Below are 20,967 nucleotides of genomic sequence, written 5' to 3'. Positions count from 1 at the left end.
TTGGAAGGGACCTCAAGGCTCATCCAGTCCCAACCCCCCTGCTATGGGCAGGGACACCTCACACTACAGCAGGTTGCTCACAGCCACATCCAGCCTGGCTGCAAAAACCTCCAGGGATGAGGCTTCCACCACCTCCTTGGGCAACCCATTCCAGGCTCTCACCACTCTCATGGGGAAGAACTTCTTCCTAACATCCAATCTGAGTCTACCCATTTCTAGTTTTGCTCCATTCCCTCCAGTCCTATCACTCCCTGACACCCTACAAAGTCCCTCCCCAGCTTTCTTGTAGCCCCTTTCAGAAACTGTAAGGTCACAATAAGGTCTCCTTGGAGCCTTCTAATCTCCAGACTGAACAGCCCCAGCTCTCTCTTTGTGTCTTTTTTTTGGGGATGGTTCTCCATAGACAATGAAATATTAATACCGATGCTGTGTCCTTCTCCTCCCCCCCCCAAATGATTAGTTTTAATTAATTACCATAATAATGGGGGTGGGGGGAGGAGGAATCTAACTAAAAACTTCTAAACATTTCTTATTATCACTTTAATTATTCAGTTATGTTATTTTTTTTTTTTTTTTGCTCTTACTGCATGTCCATTAGATACAATCAAAGTTATATAACCACAGTGATGTGTGACAATTATGAGTCTGGGGAAATAGGTAGTTTAAATAATCATTTTCTTCTGAGGACAAGGGAACTGTTACTTTAAGTTCATCTGACCACTGTAATGAGTGCAGAATGCTCTGTGTGCTTTTAAACTAGACTTACAACACCATGGGTGTTGAGAACAGGTTAATTAGGGGTAGAAGAGGTCAGGTGCTGTTGGTTTGGTTCCAGTTCTGTCACTGAAATGGAACTTGCTAATAAAGATGTTTCACATCTTGTCAAGTACTGCCTTTTTTGGTCATCAGCTGCCTAAAACTCTTCAGCAGTTTCCTTTCACATCAAATCAATTCCTCTTACAGGAATGGTTTGGATCTGAGGCAGAGCAGGGTTAGACTGGAGCTGAGGAAGAAGTTCTTCAGTGTGAGGGTGCTGAGACTCTGGCACAGGCTGCCCAGGGAGGCTGTGGCTGCCTCCTCCCTGGGGGTGTTCAAGGCCAGGTTGGATGAGCCCTTGAGCAGCTGAGTCTAGTTGAGAGGTGTCCCTGCCCATGGTGGGGACGTTGGAGGAAATGATCTCTGAGGTCCCTTCCAACCTGAGCCACTCTATGATTCTATGAACTAAACTGACATTTTGGAAGGTGTGTTTTAATTATGTAATTTTGTGGTGGTTTTGCTAGGGGGAAAGATGCTCCTTCTCTGTCCAGATGTGGCATTACTTCTGCTGTGCTCTTCATCATGATCTGTGGACTATTCTACCACCCAAGACAGCCCAGGAGATCCTTAGAGATGTACTAGAGCAATCTCTGGCTTTGCTGGCCTCCAGATATTGTCAGGCCTGTCCCAGCTACAAGAGAACACCACAAATCAGGTAATGGTTGCATGTTTAAGGCGCTCTTTAAATGGATGAAGCAACTGGATCTAAGTCTTCTGTAATGTGCTGCTTTGGTTCTGATGTAAATGTTAACACAGCAGAGGCAATAGACACAACTTATGTATTTTGGTGTCCATTTCAATTCCATGTATTTTGTCTATTTAAGTGTATTTAGTAGCCATATACTACACCTGGCAGAATCAGAGAGGTGGGTTTGGAACTCCTGGTGAACGTATTCCATAAACTGCTTAATTGGTTTGAAAGCCTCACAGAGAGCATTGCCTTGAGGAGGGGTGGCACCACCAAAAATGCAGTCAAAACTGGTAGCATTGAGGTTAGAAATTGAGTCATTGATTTATGGAGGAGAGAACTCCAGGTGTTCCAGTAAAATTTGGGTTGTCCTAGGGCTTCTCAAGTGAAAGAGCTGCAAGGTCCCATCAAAAGATATGCCAGAATGAGGCCAGTGGTGCAGAAGGAGAGAGGAGGAGGAGGAGGCTGTTCCTTCTCCTGTCATTTTAGGAACTGTGAAGTTTGGAACTTCTGTTCCTAGGGTTCTTATGTTTTGTCAAAGCAGATGTCTCCAGGTGCAAGTTTGCCTCCTACTCTGTCCTTTCTCATTCTATCCAATGTCTTGTTTGACTGAAGAAGTTTGTTTACTTCTCATCCTACCCCTTTGCTGGAGAGCTGTCATGGAATCCCAGCATGGCGGGGGGATGGAAGGCACCTCTGGAGATCACCCAGTCCAAACCCCCCTGCTAAAGCAGGCCACCCACAGCAGCTTGCCCAGGATCATCATAATGGCCAGGGGGGCTAGGAATGTGTCCAGAGATGGAGATTCCACTACCTCTCTGGGCAGCCTGCTCCAGGGCTCCTGCACCCTTAAATTAAAGAAGTTCCACCTCGTGTTTAGATGGAACTTCTATGTTCAAGTCTATGCCCATTGCCCCTTGTCCTGTCACTGGGCACCACTGAACAAAGCCTGCTCCCATCCTCCTGACACCCACCCTTGAAGTATTGATCAGCGTTGATGAGATCCCCTCAGTCTGCTCTTCTCCAGACTAAAAGTCCCCAGTTCTCCCAGCCTTTCCTCATCAGAGATGTTGCAGGCCCCTCAGCATCTTTGTAGCCCTTTGCTATTCCTTCTTCAGCAAGCCCCTGTCCCTCTTGAATTGGGGAGCCCAGCATTGGACACAGAACTCAGGATGAGGCCTCACCAGGGTAGAGTTGAGGTGGAGCAGAATCTCTGTCGACCTGCTGGCCACACTCTTCTTGATGCACCCCAGGATGCTATTGGCCACCTTGTCCACAAGGACACATTGCTGGTTCATGGTGAACTTGTTGTCCACCATCACTCCCAGGTCCTTCTCTGAAGACCTGCTCTCCAGCAGGTCACCCTTCACCTGTACTGGTTCAGGAGGTTATTCTTCCCCAGGTGCAGGACCCTGCACTTGCCCTTGGTGAATTTCATGAGGTTCCCTCTGCCCAGCTCTGCAGCCTGTCCAGGTGACACTGGATGGCAGCACAGCCTGAGGGGGTGTCAGCCACTCCTCCCAGTTTGGTGTCATCAGTAATCTGTTTGAGGGTTTGCTCTGTCTCTTCATCCATATGAATCCTTCCTATATCCTTCCATACGAATATGTTCCTTTTCTTAGATACAGCCCATGGTGGCCATGCAAGTTGAAAACTAGGGAGCTTCTCATTTGTAGGAGATGATGGAAGCTCAGCAGAGATACATTCTGTGTGAGCTAAGAGTTGTGTGCTCTCATCTCAGGTTTTGTTATGAAAAGGAGAAATGTCATGGAAATTCCACAATGGAATGCCATGGGCAGGGATGCCTCCCACCAGCTCAGGTTACTCAAAGCCTCATCCAACCTGGCCTTGAACACCTCCAGGGAGGAGGCAGCCACAACCTCCCTGGGCAACCTCTTCCAGTGTTTCCCCACCCTCGCTGGAAAGAATTTCTTCCTCATCTCTCCTCTCCCAGCTCAAAGCTGTTGTCCCTCTTCCTGTCACTCCCAGCCCTCATCAGAAGTCCCTCCCCACCTCTCCTGGAGCCCTTTCAGATACTGTAAGGCTGCTCTAAGGTCTCCCTGGAGCCTTCTCTTCTCCAGGCTGAACAGCCCCAACTCTCCCAGCCTGTCCCCATAGGGTGGGTGCTGTAGCCCTCTGATCATCTTGCTGGTCTTCTCTGGACCTACTCCAACAATTCCATGTCCTGGGGTTGGACTCAATGATCTCTGGAGGTCCCTTCCAACCTCTACCATTCTGTGGTTCTGTGATTATTGTGCTGGAGGCATCAGAACTGGAGGCAGTGCTGCAGGTGAGGGCTCACCAGAGCAGAGGAGAGGGGCAGAATCCCCTCCCTCATCCTGCTGGTCACACTGCTTTGGATACAGCCCTCAGTGATGTTGTTTTCCCTTTTCATCCCTGCAGGATTGATATTGCTGCCATTTTGATGTGCACTGAAGATATGCTGTGGTCAGTCTGCAGCTCTGTGCAGGAGTTTCTGAATCCTCATGAGGACAGAGCTCTCAAGATATATAAAATCCATAGCCACTGCAACAGTCTGCTCTCTGTGCTGGCTGTTCTAACTTCACCACTGAATGTTCTGCATGAGTGAGTATGAAAGAAACATTCAGTCTGAGGTGAAATTGGTACCTGAGCTGGCATGGGTAGCTCTACAAGGTGAATAATTGTGTGGAAGTAAAAATGCAATGCATGTTGTGGACAGCTTTTGATAATGTTTGTTTCTTGATTGGGTCTTGAACTTGTCTTCATGGTCGTGCCTTAAGCCCAATTACATCTGCTGAGATTTTTTTAGCTTTGGATCAGACTCCTACACTGCTCATTTTTTTTTTTTTTTGTCTGGTGATTCAACTATAGTGAGTCTTTGGTTTGGTTTTCCCCTGTAACACATCAGTAGGATTTCATTACTGATTGCTGTCCCAAATTTGCAGTTTACTATTGTCAGGACATATTTTGTTGGAAACACATCCCTATCAGTCTAAAAACGTTTCCCACTAGGGTGCAAAAGCTTTGGATTAAGTTTTTTTCAAGGGTTTAGTCACCCATGGAACTGGAAAAGTTCATATTCTTGCTGTTTCAGATTTATCTACCTTCAGCTTGCGGGTAAATTATAATGTTCAGCTGTCATCCAATAATAGTTCTGTAAGTACTGGGATTTAAAGATAATTCACTGAAATGAGGATCTGGTTTCATGACCAGTGGTGCCTCCACAATTATTAAATGTAGTTTAGGAGAGAAAAGGTATAAAATGCCCATCTTTATCAAAATATGTTTTCAGGACTCTTAGCTGTAAACTGAAGGATGCATCACTTGCACTGAAATTGGGCCTGAGCCTTTCATTGCTTTTTCATCCTAAGAATTCTTCTGTAAATTTGGTGTAAGAGACAATTCCAAGTCAGATCAGAAATTACAAACAAACAAACAAACAAACAAAGCAACCAATAAAATAAAAACAATAGCAATATATTATTCTGTGATTCTGTAAAACCCCAGAACTGAGAATACCAAATCCTATTCAAAAGGCTTTTGTATTATTCTAAATAAGAGCAGTCAAGGTCCTAGCAGTGGTACAAAGAGGAAGGTGTAGATCTATTGCATTTAATATTCTTTAAATAATTTTTGCCATGTATGGGCAGATTTTAACAGAATCACAGACTCACAGAAACATTCAGGTTGGAAAAGACTCTGAGGATCACCAGGTCCAACCATTAACCCTGTAAGGTTCATCCCTAAACCATATCTCCAAGCACCACATCCAAATCACCTTTAAGCAGGTTATTTATCTGTACTGAAATGATTTTAAACAAATAAATCTCTGCTAACTTAAGAACTTGCTAAATTTCACAACACAGTGCCCATGGAAAGAGTGAGGCAGAATGTTCTTGTATTTCAGGGAAAATCCTACAGATTAGCAGCTTGGTCATATAGGATTGGATATTTAGGGATATGAATTTCAGTAGCCTAATTTGCTTTTCTAGAGATCAGAAAGTTGATGGGCACAGGATGTAGCACCTCCTTTAACTGACTACAAAACAGTGCAAATCATCACCCCTGCAATCCTGTGTCCAGTTTGGGGCTCCCCAGTTTCAGAGAGACAGAGACCTGCTGGAGAGAGTCCAAGGCAGAGCCAGGAGGATGATTTGGGGACTTGAGCATCTCCCCTGTGAAGAGAACCTGAGAGCCCTGGGGCTGTTTAGTCTGGAGAAGAGAAGGCTGAGAGGGATCTGATCAATGTCTATCAATAGCTGAGGGGTGGGTGTCAAGGGGAGGGGGCCAGGCTCTTTTGGGTGGTTCCCAGGGATAAGCCAAGGAACAATGGGTTCAAAGTTGAACAGAGAAGATTTCAGCTCAACAGGAGGAGAAACTTCTTGACAGTGAGGGTGACAGAGCCCTGGAGCAGGCTGCCCAGGGGGTTGTGGAGTCTCCTTCTCTGGAGCCTTTCAAAGCCCACCTGGATGCATTCCTGTGCAGACTACCCTCAGTGATCCTGCTCTGGCAGGGGGGTTCACAGTCTCACAGTATATCAGAGGTTGGAAGGGACCTCAAGAGATCATCAGGTCCAATCCCCCTGCCATCATCTTTGAAAAGGTTAGACCTGATGATCTCTTGAGGTCCCTTCCAAACTCTGATATACTGTGATACTGTGATCACCAAAATCTGGCAGCTTTATTTAAGAAGAATAATACCCCCCCCCCCCCAAAAAAAAATCATATTCTGTTATATAGTTAGAAAAATAACATTAACAGAAAATAAAAAAACCCAAACAAGAAAGCCATAGTTAGAGAGATAATGCATGGTTTTGCATAAGTGAAAAAGGGATATTTTTTGGTGAGCTGTGTATTCAGAGTATTTGTTTTCAACACCTGTGGGGCTCTGTTATCAAAACTTTTTCTACCTTGTATATTTTGGTACAGTCAATATTTGCCAAGTAACCTCACCCAGTGTCCAGATTACAAAGGTAAAAGCAGATGTACCAGGTTAGCTTCTTGAAACAGTTTCCAGTCCAATCCCCTCACCCTGCTAAGGTTCTTATAGGTTATAGTCCCCTTTTAGGTTGGACTTGATGATGTCTGAGGTCTTTTCCAACCTGGTTGGTTCTGTGATTCTGTAAAGCAAGGCACCCACAGCAGCTTGTCCAGGATCACAACAGCCACCTGGGTTAGGAATCTCCCCAGAGAAAGGGATTGCACAACCTTTCTGGGCAGCCTGCTCCAGGGCTCCAGCACCCTCACACCAAAGAAATTTCTCCTGTTGTTCCAATTTGTGCCCATTGCCTCTTGTCCTTTCACTGGGCACCACTTGCCCCCCACATCTCCTTTAGCTCTTGCTGAACATTGCTCAGATCATAGAACCACAGAATCAGTCAGGGTTGGAAGGGACCACAAGGCTCATCCAGTTCCAACCCCCCTGCCATGGCCAGGGACACCTCACACCAGATCAGGCTGGCCAGAGCCTCATCCAGCCTGGCTGCAAACACCTCCAGGGATGGAGCCTCAACCACCTCCCTGGACAACCCATTCCAGGCTCTCACCACTCTCATGGGGAAGAACTTCTTCCTCACTTCCAGTCTCAATCTCCCCACTTCCAGCTTTGTTCCATTCCCCCCAGTCCTATCACTCCCTGATAGCCTAAAAAGTCCCTCCCCAGCTTTCTTGGAGTCCCCTTCAGATCCTGGAAGGCCACAAGAAGGTCTCCTGGGAGCCTTCTCTTCTCCAGACTGAACAGCCCCAACTCTCTCAGTCTCTCCTCATAGCAGAGCAGCTCCAGCCCTCTGCTCATCCTGGTGGCCCTTCTCTGGACACCTTCCAGCACTTCCAGATCCCTCTTGTAACAGAGGCTCCAGAACTGGATGCAGTACTCCAGGTGGGGTCTCAGCAGAGCTGAGCAGAGAGGGAGAATCACCTCCCTTGACCTGCTGGCCACACTTCTCCTGATGCAGCCCAGGCTCTGCTTGGCTTTCTGGGCTGCAAGTGCACATTGACAGCTCCTGGTGAGCTTCTCCTCCCCCAGCACCCCCAAGTCCCTCTCCTCAGGGCTGCTTTCCAGCCAGTCCCTGCCCAGCCTGGATTTGTGCTTGGCATTGCCTCCACCCAGCTGATGCAGGACTTTGCCCTTGGTCTTGTTGAACCTCCTGAGGTTGGCTTGTGCCCACCTCTCCAGCCTGTCCAGGTCCCTCTGGATGGATTCCTTCCCTCCAGCCTGTCTGCTGCACCAGTCCCCTCTGGGTCTTCTCTTCTCCAGGCTCAACAGCCCCAGGGCTCTCAGCTTCTGCTCATCACAAGGATGTTCCAGGCCCCTCAGCGTCTTTTGAGCCTCTGTTTGACTCTCTCCAGTAGTTCATTATCTCTGTTGAACTGGGGAGCCCAGAACTGGACCCAGTACTCCAGATGTATCCTCACTAGGGCAGAGTAGGGGGGAAGAGCCTCCCTTGACCTGCTGACCATAGTCTTCCTGGTTCAGCCCAGGAGACCACTGGCCTTCTTGGGCCACAGAAGCAAATTGCTAGCTCAAGACAAACTTCTTGTCCAGCAGCACTCCCAGGTCCTTCTCTGTAGAGCTGCTCTCCAGCAGGTCAGCCCCTGATTTGTACTGGTGCAGGAGGTTGTTCCTCCCCAGGTGCAGGACCCTACACTTGCCCTGCTTGATCTCCATGAGGTTCCCTTCTGCCTCAACTCTCAGCCTGCCCAGTTCATATACTGAATTTTATGTGAACTCCATTATTTAGTGAGTTGCATAGTTCATCATGCTAAGAGTCTATCAGTAACAAGTTCAGAATTTATGCATGATTTTGAAGGAATACTAATCCTTCATCAGTTCTTTGTACAATTACAGCTGTATAATCAAGATTTCCATCTGTTAGCTTGGCTCTATGTCTTTCAAAACTTCAGTGAAATTAACTAGAAGGGAAATAAAGACTTTTTTTTTTCATATTTTAAATCTATCATGCTCTCTTTTGGTGCTAAAAGATTTCCCTGCAGGGGCTAGGTTTAAATTAATCTTTAGACTGCTCTGGAAAGTTTTGTGTAATCATAAAAGCAGTGATGACAGAACATTGTTTTCCAGGGGTTGTCTAATAATAGGACTGGCTCTTTTCCAGCTTGCTGAAGATGCTGTATTAACTGTTGCTTCCAGGGAATTAAAATTATTCATGATTCTTTATTATGTTGTTGAAAAGCCACAAAATAGTAGGGGGTGCTGAAAAAATTAATAATACCCTTAACATCTAATAAAGCAATTCTAGCACATGATTTCTCCTTCCAATTTTGTGATTAAACATTGTGCATTCTGCTGTCCCTTAAGAGTTTCTTTTCTGTGTGACAAGGCTACTTAGATCTCTTCCTAAATTCACCTATGAGTCATCAGTTTGTGACACTCACTCTTCTCTTCATAGTCATAGAATGGGTTGGGTTGGAAAGGACCTTGAAGGTCATCCAGCTTCAACCTCTCTGCCATGGGCAGGGACACCTTCCACGAGCCCAGGCTGCTCATCCAGCCTTACCATCCCACCTGTCCTTCATTCTTTACCCTTCCTGAAGTCACTTTAGCAAAACAGAAGTGCTGGTTAGAAAGGACTACTGGATGCCATCTAGTCCAACGTCCTATTCAAAGCAGGAATATCACCAGGAGGAGTCATAGAATCATAGCATCACAGGGTGGTTTGGGTTGGAAGGGACCTTAAAGATCATCCAGTCCCAGCTTCCCCCTGCCATGGGCAAGGGACACCTCCCACCAGCCCAGGTTGCTCAAGGCCTCATCCAACCTGGCCTTGAACACCTCCAGGGAGGAGGCAGCCACAGCCTCCCTGGGCAACCTGTGCCAGTGTCTCAGACATGACTACAAGTAGATTGCTGTTTTATGACTTGACTCTTTAGCCACCTCTTCATCAGAGTAAAGGAGCCTAGATGCTTCAACCTCATGTCACAGATGATGCAGCCTAGTCCTTTCCCATTTCCTCCTGCTTTTGCCGAGTAGATGAAGTGAATATCTTTAGTTAGTTTGCCATAGTCCTCCTCATGCAGCCCTGTGTGTGGTTTGTGTTGTGTCCAGGCACATTGCCTCCCATCCAGCCCCTGCTGGCCATCCACCCCAGGCTTGTGTTGGGCAGGGTTGGTACTCCCAACACCTAGTCCCCAGCCTAGGTTATCATCATTCCGTTGCAGGAACCTCACTGAGCTTTGTGTGCCATGACTTGACACTCTGCTGTTGGTTGTGATGACTACCATGCCTGCTTTCCCCAGGTTATTGCCAACCTCCAGACGTCCTACACATGTGTTCTCTGTGCCCACCTTTCTCCATCTGGTTGAGGAAGCTGGTGAGCGACAGCAGTTTCCACAGTGTGCTGCCCAAACCTGCCAGATGTTGCTATTGTCTTGCTGCTGACCTAAACTTCTGAAAAAAAAAAAAAAAGAGGACTTCATAGAATCATAGGATTGTTAGGGTTGGAAGGGATCATCCAGTCCCAAGTCCCCTGCCATGGGCAGGGACACCTCACACTACATCAGGTTACTCAGAACCACATCCAGTCTGGCCGTAAAAACCTCCAGGGATGAGGCTTCTGCTGCCTCCCTGGGCAACCTGTGCCAGTGTCTCACCACCCTCATGGGGAAGAACTTCTTCCTAGCATCCAATCTGAATCTCTACTTCTAGTTTTGCTCCATTACCCCCTCTCCTATCACTCCCTGACACCCTAAAAAGTCCCTCCCCAGCTTTCTTGTAGCCCTCTTCAGATCCTGGAAGGCCACAAGAAGATATCCTGGAAGGCCACAAGAAGATCTCCTGGGAGCCTTCTCCTCTCCAGACTGAACAGCCCCAACTCTCTCAGTCTCTCCTCATGACAGAGAAGCTCTATCCCTCTGCTCATCCTTGTGGCCCTTCTCTGGACACCTTCCAGCACCTTCAGATCCTTCCTGTCATAGAGGCTCCAGAACTCGATGCAGTGCTGCAGGTGGGGTCTCACCAGAGTGGAGTAGAAGGGGAGAATCACCTCCCTTGACCTGCTGGCCACACTTCTCTTGATGCAGCCCAGGCTCTGCTTGGCTTTCATCCCTAAGAATTTCCAGTCATCATAGTCTAAGTCACTGTCAAGATCATTGCTGGTTACTGAGTCCAAGAAGATGCCTTTTGTGCAGTGGATCTAACAGTATCAGTGCTGCTGGTGGATTTTGTAGGAGAATCCAGTGCTGTTCTTCATTTTGACTGCACCAAATGATCTAGGAGAAGCAGGTTGGCAATGTGCAGGACCACAGACCCAGTTATGACTTGAGAGTAGAGACTGGAGGGTGCTCAGGCTGGAGGAGCAGATCTATTCTCCTGCCTTATTTTTTTTTTTTCCTCTAACCTTTACTCTTTTGTGTTGAGTAGGAGATGACAATCTTTCTGTTTTCACACTAGGAATTATTATGTTTTTCTTTCTCCACAAGAAATCAGAGGAATGGCTTGAATGCTGAGGGAAGAGTTTAGAGATTCTGTTGGTAGAATTGCTGTCTGTAGGGTAAAAATATCTGTCATTCAGTTTTAAAGCCTGGATATATCTCCCTGAATTTTAACACATGAGAGCTGCAACTCATGTAGTTGCCTTTTAGTCATGTTTATTCCTTATACAGAGCTAAATCCTTCGAAGTCTACAAGGAAATACCATTAGGATGCATCTTGTTGGCATCTCATTTTTTCACACCTGCACTGAGGCTTGCAAGATCAATTCTCACCTTGTCATACTCTGCTGAAGAATAGAACTACAGTGACTTGGAATCTTGCTGTGGTATTAAATGCTTTCACAGATGCTATCCACTGCTCTGAGACTATAGGCAGCTGCTTTAACATCACTTGTAGTCAAAACAAATTTCCTAGTAGCTATTATTATACTTCTGTCAGAAGAGTAGTTGAACTAAACTGTCTGGCACAGAGCTGGGTTTTCCTGGCAAGAATTACACAGCCAGCAGTGGACACTGAGAAATGCTGGCACCAGAATTATTGTAATATTAGACACTTGAGAGTGGGGTGGTTTTCTTTTGGTGTTGTTCCTTTTTTTTTCTTTAGTATTTGAAGTTATTATAATATTTAAACAATCTTTGAAGCACTCACATTATCTCCATCCCAAATTAAAAAGGTTGTGCAGAGGTGTTGTCATAAACCTGAGAGTCCAAAAAGTCTATGCTTGCCCTTAGGAGGGAGACAAGGGCAGAAGCCACACCTAACAAGCTGCTTTAGCCCAAATTCATACACTGAGAGTAAACAAAATTTGGTCTTTTTTTCTGAATCTATTCTCATTACTGAATCTATTCTCATTTCTGAATCTATTCTCATTTATTATCAATATTCTGAATCTGTTCTCATTTCTTGTGGAAAATTTGCTCTCTGCTTTGCTATATTAAGGAAAATATTTCAGAGGATGAGGGACAATAAGATACTTTTTTTCCTTTTAATTTTCTCATAATTTATGAATTACTCTGTTTAAAATATTTACTTTCCAGTTCTCCCTTCCCTTTACCTACATTACAGCCTGAGTTTAAATTTTAACCTTCAGGTTCTCATGAATTCACAGAGAGCACAAATTCACTAAGTGCTAATCCTTTCTGCTCAGGTATTGCTTACTTAGGATCATTTTGAAGCCTGTAGTAAATTATTCTTACTAATTTTGTTTGATTAGTAAAACCACAGGATCACAGAGTCACTGTGGTTGGAAAAGACCTTTAAGATCATCAAGTCCAACCATGATCTAGCTCTACCAGGGCCAGTATCCTTGAGCACCATATCTTTTGAAGGCATTCAGAAGTTATACGCCTGTCTTTCTTGTGCAGAATTGTAATTCTCTTCTTTCATCTGGGTTCTTTTGAGCAGACAGTGACCTCACAGCCATGTAGCTGCACTTCTAATTACTTACAGGCAGCCGTGGAAAAAAAAAAGAGTTTAAAAGTAATTTTAAATAATTAAATAACGAAACACAAATACTGTTTGTGGTGTGTACCCTGTATGAAAGAGGAGATTTTACCTTTTAGGTGATAGAAACACACAATGTTTTGGATTCAAAGGGACATGATCCAACACCCCTGGAGTAAGCATAGATGTCTTATCATAGAATCATAGAACAGTTTGGGTTGGAAGGGACCTCCAAAGGTCATCCAGTCCAACCCCCTCTGCAGTCTGCAGGGACACCCTCCACTAGATCAGGTTGCCCAGAGCCTTGTCCAGCCTCATCTTGAGTATCTCCAGGGATGAGGCTTCAACCACTTCCCCGTGCAGCCTGTTCCATTGTTCCACCACCTTCATGGTGCAGAACCTGTTCCTAACATCCAATCTAAAGCTGCTCATCTCTCATGGCAAACCATTGCCTCTTGTCCTGTCACTGCAGGCCTTTGCAAGCAGTCCCCCTGCAGCCTGTTTCTAAGCCCCCTTCAGGTACTGGCAGACTGTTCTAAGGTCTCCCTGGAGCCTTCTCTTCTCCAGGCTGAACACCCCCAGCTCCCTCAGCCTGTCCTCATAGCAGAGCTGCTCCAGCCCTCTCATCATTTTTGTGCCTTCCTCTTGTCCTGATCCATCAGGTCCATGTCCTTCCTGTGTTAGGGGCTCCAGAGCTGGATGCAGTACTCCAGGTGAGGTCTTCACCTAGATCAGGTTGCTCAGAGTCTTGTTGAGTATGAATTCCTGAAGGCTGTATTCCAATTGGTTTCCATTCCATCTCCAGTTTTAGGGGTTTAGATCCACTCTCCCCATTTCCATGTCATGGCAGTGGGTTTTTTAATGTCTTGCAAAAAGATTCCCCTGTCCTGAGACAGCCTTCATAGCTTTTCCTGAGCATTTTTAAATGTCCTTCTACTCTTGCTGCAACAGAAAGGGTGCTGACTCAAGAGTGAGAATGAAACACAACAGACAGCAAAGCAAATAAATGAGTTCTGTACAAAAATGGCATTTTTGGAGGTAGTTTCCTTCTGTATGTAACTTAGAAGATCCCAGCCATGATGCATAAAGAAACAAGCTTCAGAGAAGGAAAGTTATTAAGATGAAAAACTCACAGCCAAGTAAGTTGAAAAGGAAAGTGCAAAAGAAGTGATAATTGATTGTGGTTAATGGAGGGTGGATGTAACAGATTGTATCCTCACTGCTGGAATTGTATTCAGTGTAAATGAGAGTTGAAAAGTGAAGAGGCCAAGGGGCATCCATTCCTGTCACGCATTGCTGCATCCTTGTGGTGGTGAGGGAACTGTACAAATGCTAGCATGTGCATTATTTATCACTGCTAAACAATAATCTCAGCAGAATGTTACATTCTTCAAACTTGTTCTTATAATGATGTATTTATGGCTGTATCATATTATTAATATAATTAACTGTTATTATCAGGGGATCGGACACTGTCTTGGTCCAGAGGGAGAGAGAGAGAGAGACTCTGTTCTTTTTTGAACATTGCTGTGTTGTGAAGTTAAAGGCACAAACAAGGCCAAGTACCAAAAGCCAGGCTGTTTATTACTAGAATAAAGTGGACAGAACAGAAGAGAGAGAGGAAAAAAATAGAGAAGAAAAGCAGAAAGATATTATATTACCCTTCCCACCCCCTCCCTGCCCAAAATGAGTTAGGTCTGAGGAAAGATGCTGCCCCTTTGGCTTGAAGGAGATGTCATCCTTGTTGGCCTGTGATCCCAAAGTCAAGTCCCTCTCTGAGCAGCCTCCAGCACATGGTGTCTTCAGCAAAGATGTCCTCTCCCTTCTCCAGGAGTTCTTCTTTTCCTCTTACAGCAGGCAAAACCTAGGGCACAGCTTTGCTGCTGTGGTGGTGTTGGAGGAGAGAGGGTTCCTGGGCTGCTTCCAGGCTGGCTGTTCATGGGGATGGTTTTTCTTTCTCAGTTTTTCTCTCTCTGTCTGAGCTGCTAAGGCTCAGTGTCTATTATTCAGTTGAAGGCAGCTGCCCCTGGCCCACCCCCCAGTCCCCCTGTGCCTGTGTGGCTGCCAGGGGTGCCAGCAGTGGGCAGAGCTGCCCAGCAGGCAGCAACCTTACCTTCTGTTGGACGTTCCAGAGGGGCTTTCCACCATCCCTCCCTGGGCAGCTGTTGTCTGGGAGAGGAGCAAAGGTGATTTTATCTTTGGTGGTTCAAGAGAAAAGATTTTTTATCTTACAGACACACTGTATTTTTGCCTCTCACATCCTTTGTGTAAGAGAAGTAATGCAGATGTGAGATGAAACTGTCTTCACCAGTCCTTACATTTGAAAAGGTTTTTTTTTTTTCCTTGCCCAACCAATATTCTACTTCTCACAAGAAACTGAAGATCCAAAGCTTCTGATTCAAGCTTCTGGTTTAATCCAAAGTCTGTTTGTACTGGCATGTTGCTCAATAAAGAGCCATTATAATTTCAAAATTATATTGTGCTTAAAATTATGATAAAAGTCTGATAATATGATGCAGGAAGAGAAGATCTATTTGCTTATTCAGTGGATTTTCAAAGAGACTTTAAAAACCTAATTAGGAAATCTTCATATTAATATTCAAACTTGAAAATATGCTACCTAGGGGTAAAAAATACAAAGGAAACTACTTTACCAGTACTAGCAGTGCTAGGTACCAAGTTTCAGAGTGAAAGTAAGCTACACAATGACATTTTTAGCAGTACATAAGATAGATATGCAATGAGATGTGTATACATTCATATATATTAGTATTATGTATCTTAAGGGATTTTCTGTCTCATCTGTATATATGTATATGTATTAATCCAAAGAGATTTTCAGTATTCCAGGTAACTCAGAATTATTTGGTGGTTTGTTTGGTTTTGGTTTTGGTTTTGGTTTGTTTTTTGTTTTAATTTTGGTTTTATTTTTGTTTTTTTGTTTGTTTTCCCCAGGACATTTCTGAACAATTCTGATGAGCATCTTCCTCAGGATTTCTCAGAAGTCTTTTACCATCCCTCACACTGGTTGTTCTGCATACCATCATCCTGTCCTTCCTTACTGAAGTGAGTATCAAAAGATGGTTGTTCTAAAGCCATCACATGATTCATGGAGTCATAGAACAGTTTGGGTTGCAAGGGAACCTTCAAGATCATTCAGTTCCAGCCCCCTGCCATGGATAAGGACTGCCATGCTCAAGGTCTCATCCAGCCTGGCCTGAAACACCTCCAGGGAGGAGGCAGCCACAGCCTCCCTGGGCAACCTGTGCCAGTCTCTCCACCCTCACTGGAAAGAATTTCTTCCTCCTCTCCACTCTCAATCTCCCCTCTCCCAGCTCAAAGCCATTCTCCCTCATCCTGCCACTCCCAGCCCTTGTCCCAAGTCCCTCCCCAGCTCTCCTGCAGCCCTTCAGGTGCTGGGAGGCTGCTCTGAGGTCTCCCTGGAGCCTTCTCTTCTGCAGGCTGCACAGCCCCAACTCTCCCAGCCTGTCCCACAGGGGAGGTTCTGCAGCCTCTGCTCGTCTTGGTGGCCTCCTCTGGAGCCTCTCCAGCAGCTCCAGATCCTTCCTGTGCTGGGGCCCAGAGCTGGAGGCAGTGCTGCAGGTGGGCTCTGAGCACAGCAGAGCAGAGGGCAGAATCCTCTCCTTGTGCTGCTCTCTCCCTGCTCTGGATGCAGCTCAGCACTCAGCTGGCTCTGGGCTGCCAGGGACCATTGCTGGCTCCTGGGCACTTTGTCAGCACCTGGCACCCCCAAGGCCTTCTCCTGCAGCCTGCTCTCAGCCACTCCTCCCCCAGCCTGGACTGGTGCTGGGGATGGCCCTGACCCATCTTCGGGAATTTTAGCCTCGTTGAATTCCATGTGGTTGGCTTGGCCCCAGCTCTGCAGCCTGTCCAGGTCCCTCTGGATGGATCCCTTCCCTCCAGTGTGTCAGCAGGGCCACACAGCTTGCTGTCACCTGCAGACTGGCTGAGGGTGCCTCAGTGCCACTGTCCCTGTCACACACAGTGATGTTAAACAGCACTGGTCCCAGTCCCCACCCCTGAGGCACACCACTTGTCCCTGGGCTCCACTGGCACCTTGAGCTGTTGAAAACAGCTCTCTGAGTACAGCCTCCCAGTCAATTCCTTATCCAGCCAGTGGCCACCCCTCAAGTCCATGCTTTTCCCATTTGGTGACCAGGATGTCATGAGGAACAGTGTCAAACACTTTGCACAAGTCCAGGTAGAGTCAATATTAATCAAATACTGTTGCAACAGTTTAAAAGGGTTTATCTGAATAAATGTCTAATTAATATTCTGATGAAAAACCCATAGAAACTTTTTTTGTTTTTCCAAATCATTGTGGATTTCCCTAATCTTTAAAGTTTCAGAGCCTGTGAGAAAGGTCACACTGAGAGTAGAGCACTGTGCAGCTTTTTGGTGGTCTGTTCATTAGGTTTGATATTTGATTTGTCTGTGAGGTTTCTTTAATTAAAGAGTATATAGCTCTAGACAATAACATAGCTCAGCACAGTAGCTGTTTTGAAAGACTTGTAATTAAAAGGGGAAATAAGGAATGTGTTCCTCTGTTTATGAAGGCTAGATTAACAAAAAAAAAAAAAAAAAAAAAAAGAAATGGTTTGAGATATAAATAATTTGTTGAAAAATGTGCTGCTTGGTCCTAGTTGATTTTGGGGAGAGATTACTGCATGATTAGAGGCAAAAGCTTCATTTCATTTTCTGTGTCACTGCATATAATGACAAGCTACGTATGAGACATATGCTACCAGCTGTGCTGTCATTCCCATTCTAATTTCGAACCTGAAGCACTCCCACACCACTGTGGATCCTCTCCTAACCTCTTCACCTCCTCCTCTTCTGCAGAAGTGATTTCCTGAGAGATTCTCCCTCTCCACTGTCACAAAAAGCTGCTTTTGTCAGCTGTTATTGTGCTTGCTGAGGAAGTATTTTTAAATATTGGAGGGACAAGTTATCATAGGAGCAGTGACCAGTGGAGACCTATTGATAAGCAGTGTTCTGTGCTACCTTGCACACAGAGGACCTTGTACTTTGTCCTTCACAGTGTCTTCCCAGTGAGTTTGCCCAATATGCTGATTTCTCATTGCAGCCTTCCCTCCTCATGATTGCTGTTACCTCCTCCCATGATGCCTGCTGAGCCAGATGTGCCAGATGCTTGTGACTGAGTCCCAAGTTGTGTGGCTGGCCAACCCAAAATGCCAAATGATTAAAAAGTTGAGTGCAGAATGTGTCCTTTTCCCTGCTTGAAAGAGTAATTAAAACTTTTCAGCAGTTTAGAAGATATTAGGGTTTTACCTCTCAGCCTTCTCCTCTCCACACTAAACAGCCCCAGGTCTCTCAGCCTCTCCTCCCCAGGCAGTGCTCCAGGCCCTTCAGCATCCTCATAGACCTCCCTTGGACTCTCTCCAGCAGATTACTGTCCATCCTGAACTGGGGAGCCCAGAGCTGGATGCAATATTCCATGTGTGGCCTCATCAGGGCAGAGGAAAGAAGGAGGAGAAGGTCCCTGGCAGCACTGGACACACTCTGAATGCCCCCCAGGACCCCCTTGGCCTCCTTGGCCCCCAGGGCACATTTCTGCCCCATGCAGAACTTGCTGCCCCCCAGCACTCCCAGCTCCTTCTCCTTGGGGCTGCTCTCCAGCAGATCCCCTCCCAACCTGTCCTGCTGCAGTTTCTTCTCCCTGCCCAGCTGCAGGACTCTGCTCTCATCCTTGCTGAGCCTCCTTAGGTTCCTCTCTGCCCAGCTGTCAGTCTGTCCAAGTCTCTGAATGGCCTCACAGCCCTCAGGTGTCTCAGCCAAGCCTCCCATCATGCCATTTGCAAATGAAGACTTTCCGGTTGGGTTTTGATTGTGGTTTTTGGAGGGGTTTTTTGTTGTTGTTGTTTTGGTGTTGGTTTTTTTTTCCCCCCTCTCTTTCACTGTACAAAACTGAACATTTATATGTGTGATATTTATGTGTACTTCACCTTTTGTCACTTTTTATGAGGCTAGTCTTATTTTCACTGGTGCTGAGCTACAAGGATGGGAGAACATATGCCTCTCCATATGCACATTACAAAACTTCTCAGTGCATGGTTTGTTTTTTTTTTTTTTGGTGCTAGCTTCATGGCTGTAGGGAATGTCTGCTGTATTTTATTTTTCCTACAAGTGAGTCACACCACTGTACATTTCAATTTGCAAGAGGCTGGAAGAGCCAAGAACTGGTGTATGTTACAACATGATAACTTTCCCATCTGGTCAATGACAGACAAGTTTTATTCCCACTCAGATTATTCTAAAAATGGCATTTGTTTAAAAAAAAAATATTAGCCTTCTCCAATCTTAAGTGACCAAACTTGTCCCTTTTCTTACAGCTGGAAGGCAATGAGTGACCTTATTAGATATGAAAATGTGGCATTCAAGGGGAGGGGGGAAGAAAATTAAGGTGGCCCATGCATTTTAACTGAATTAGTGAAGTCTTGACTTTGCTGACAGCCCCAGCTGAGAATATGGCTAATTGTTTTAATTTAAACTTTAATTACCCTCTACTAATTAGTTCTCAACATGTATTATAGTTTATCTATATGTGTATAACTAAACTTGAACTTACAGGAATTAAGATACTACTATTAAGAACAGTGCTCTAATGCTGAAAGTTTAAATGCAATATGTGTTTTGATTATGAAAAACTTGACTCTGGCTGAAAGTTCTACCAGGATTTTAAAGTGGATCTATGTATATTTTTGATAAATACTATACTTGTATTTTTTTATAAATACTGTATTTGTGTATTTTTTTGATAAATACTATACTTGTGGGGTTTTTTTATATAAGAACCGTATTTGTGTATATTTTTGATAAATACTATCAGAATCCAGTATATAATTGTTAGGCAGCTGCTCAGCCTGGAGAAGAGAAGACTCTATGTAGACCTTGGAGCTGCCTTCTAGCAACCAAAGGGATCCTGCAGGAAGGCTGCAGAGGAACTTTTCCTGAAGGTGTCTAGAGACAGGACAAGGGACAATGGTTTGAAGCTGAGGCAGAGGAGGATTAGACTGCAGCTGAGGAAGAAGTTCTCTAATATGAGGGTTGTGAGACTCTGGAACAGGCTGCCCAGTGGGGCTGTGGATGCCTTTTCCTTGGGGATGTTCAGACCCTGGCTGGATGAAGCTTTGAGCAGCTGAGTGTAGTTGAGAGGTGTCCCTGGGCATGGTGGGAGGGTTGGAGGAGATAATCTCTGAGGTCCTTCCAACCTGAGCCATTCTACAATTATCTAAAATGTACCAGAGGAAAATCGGAAATCTATACATAAGTTTTCAGGCCACATACATTGCTGAGCAGCTCACAGGTATTTACTTTAGTGTTAGAAGTAAAAGTAAAGACCCTGCTGGGAATTGGGATTTTGGAAGCTTTGTTTCCTAGAGTCACGGAATCATAGAATAGAATCATTTTGGTTGTAAAAGAGTTTTAAGATCATCCAGTCCAACTAAACCCTGTCCCACATCTTTGAAACACCTACAGGGATGGGGATTCAAGCACCTCCCTAGGAAGCCTATTGCAGTAGTTGAGAACCCTTCCAGGGAAGAATTTTCTTTTCATTTCCAAACTAAGCCTCCCCTGTTGCAACTTGAGGCTATTTCCTCAGTTACTTCAAGGCTGCCCTGCAAGATATCAGACATACCAACATTTCTGGGAGCAGAAGTATTACATACACATGGGGGTTTAAACTAGAGGAGGGTATCAGCTGGCATTTCCATTTCCAGGTTTGTGCTGGGTGTATTGTCCATAGAGCAGCCTTGGCTCAACAGCACAGCTTGTGTTCAGTTATCTCTGCTTTATTTGATGCATGCACACAAGCAGTTGGGAGTCTGATGGCTGCAGGAGCATGCAGCATAACAGAGAAGTTCCCCATTAGAAGAGCCACATGAACTCATTTTAGTTCTGCCCCACTAGTCAAGGGTAGGTAGCACAGGCAGATTACAGGAAATTACAAATAAAATGGCAAGGTTATTTGGTAAGAGTTTATTATTACTTTATAATTTTATTATTCCAACCTGAGTTCAGCAGCTGGTGTTGGGTTGTTGGCTGAGTTCAGAGGAAGCCCTTGCAATATGTTTTGTTCAGAAACCTAAACTTTTGCAACACATGGGAGCCACCAAGAGAAATCAAACTGCAGTCTTCTTAAAAGCTAATGAATTGGTACCATGCTTACTCAGTTCTTCTAGCTGGCAAAGCAATTATCCAACCTGCCTAATATTTCAGGTGCATTTTTCAGGACCTGTAAGGATTGGTCAAACCCACGTGGAGTCTTGCAGCCCCTTTGGGCATTCTCTCTGTTGGTTAATTAAGAGCTTCATATACTTCATCAAGGACACTTCAGAGCTCTTACTAAACAATTAATGCAACAGGGAACTAAAGAATGATAGCCTTAAATTCATTCAAGCACACAGACCTAAAGAAAAAAACAAACAAACAAACAGAACCCAAACCACAAATCTTTTTGCCTGGTAGAACAAGGCAAACATAGCTCCATGAAAGAGATAAGTGAGGTTCCTTTGTATCAGTTCTAACTCTGGCAAACCACCAAATGT

The 20,967-nt window shown here is 45.2% G+C and overlaps 1 protein-coding gene across 1 annotated transcript in view; it reads left to right on the top strand.

Annotated features, from left to right (window-relative positions):
- The window catches only part of KIAA0825 (KIAA0825 ortholog), a 143,748-nt gene that overhangs the window by 83,202 nt on the left and 39,579 nt on the right, over positions 1-20,967 (top strand). The window contains exons 9-11 of the mRNA XM_054397995.1: positions 1,281-1,471; positions 3,908-4,090; positions 15,332-15,442. Coding sequence (XP_054253970.1) covers positions 1,281-1,471; positions 3,908-4,090; positions 15,332-15,442 — 485 coding nt within the window. The remainder of the gene's footprint in view (positions 1-1,280; positions 1,472-3,907; positions 4,091-15,331; positions 15,443-20,967) is intronic.

The sequence above is a fragment of the Indicator indicator genome, chromosome Z (assembly GCF_027791375.1).
Source record: "Indicator indicator isolate 239-I01 chromosome Z, UM_Iind_1.1, whole genome shotgun sequence".
Taxonomy (NCBI): Eukaryota; Metazoa; Chordata; class Aves; order Piciformes; family Indicatoridae; genus Indicator; species Indicator indicator.
The sequence above is the reverse complement of the archived record's forward strand: the minus strand, read 5'-3'. Positions and strand labels throughout refer to the sequence as shown.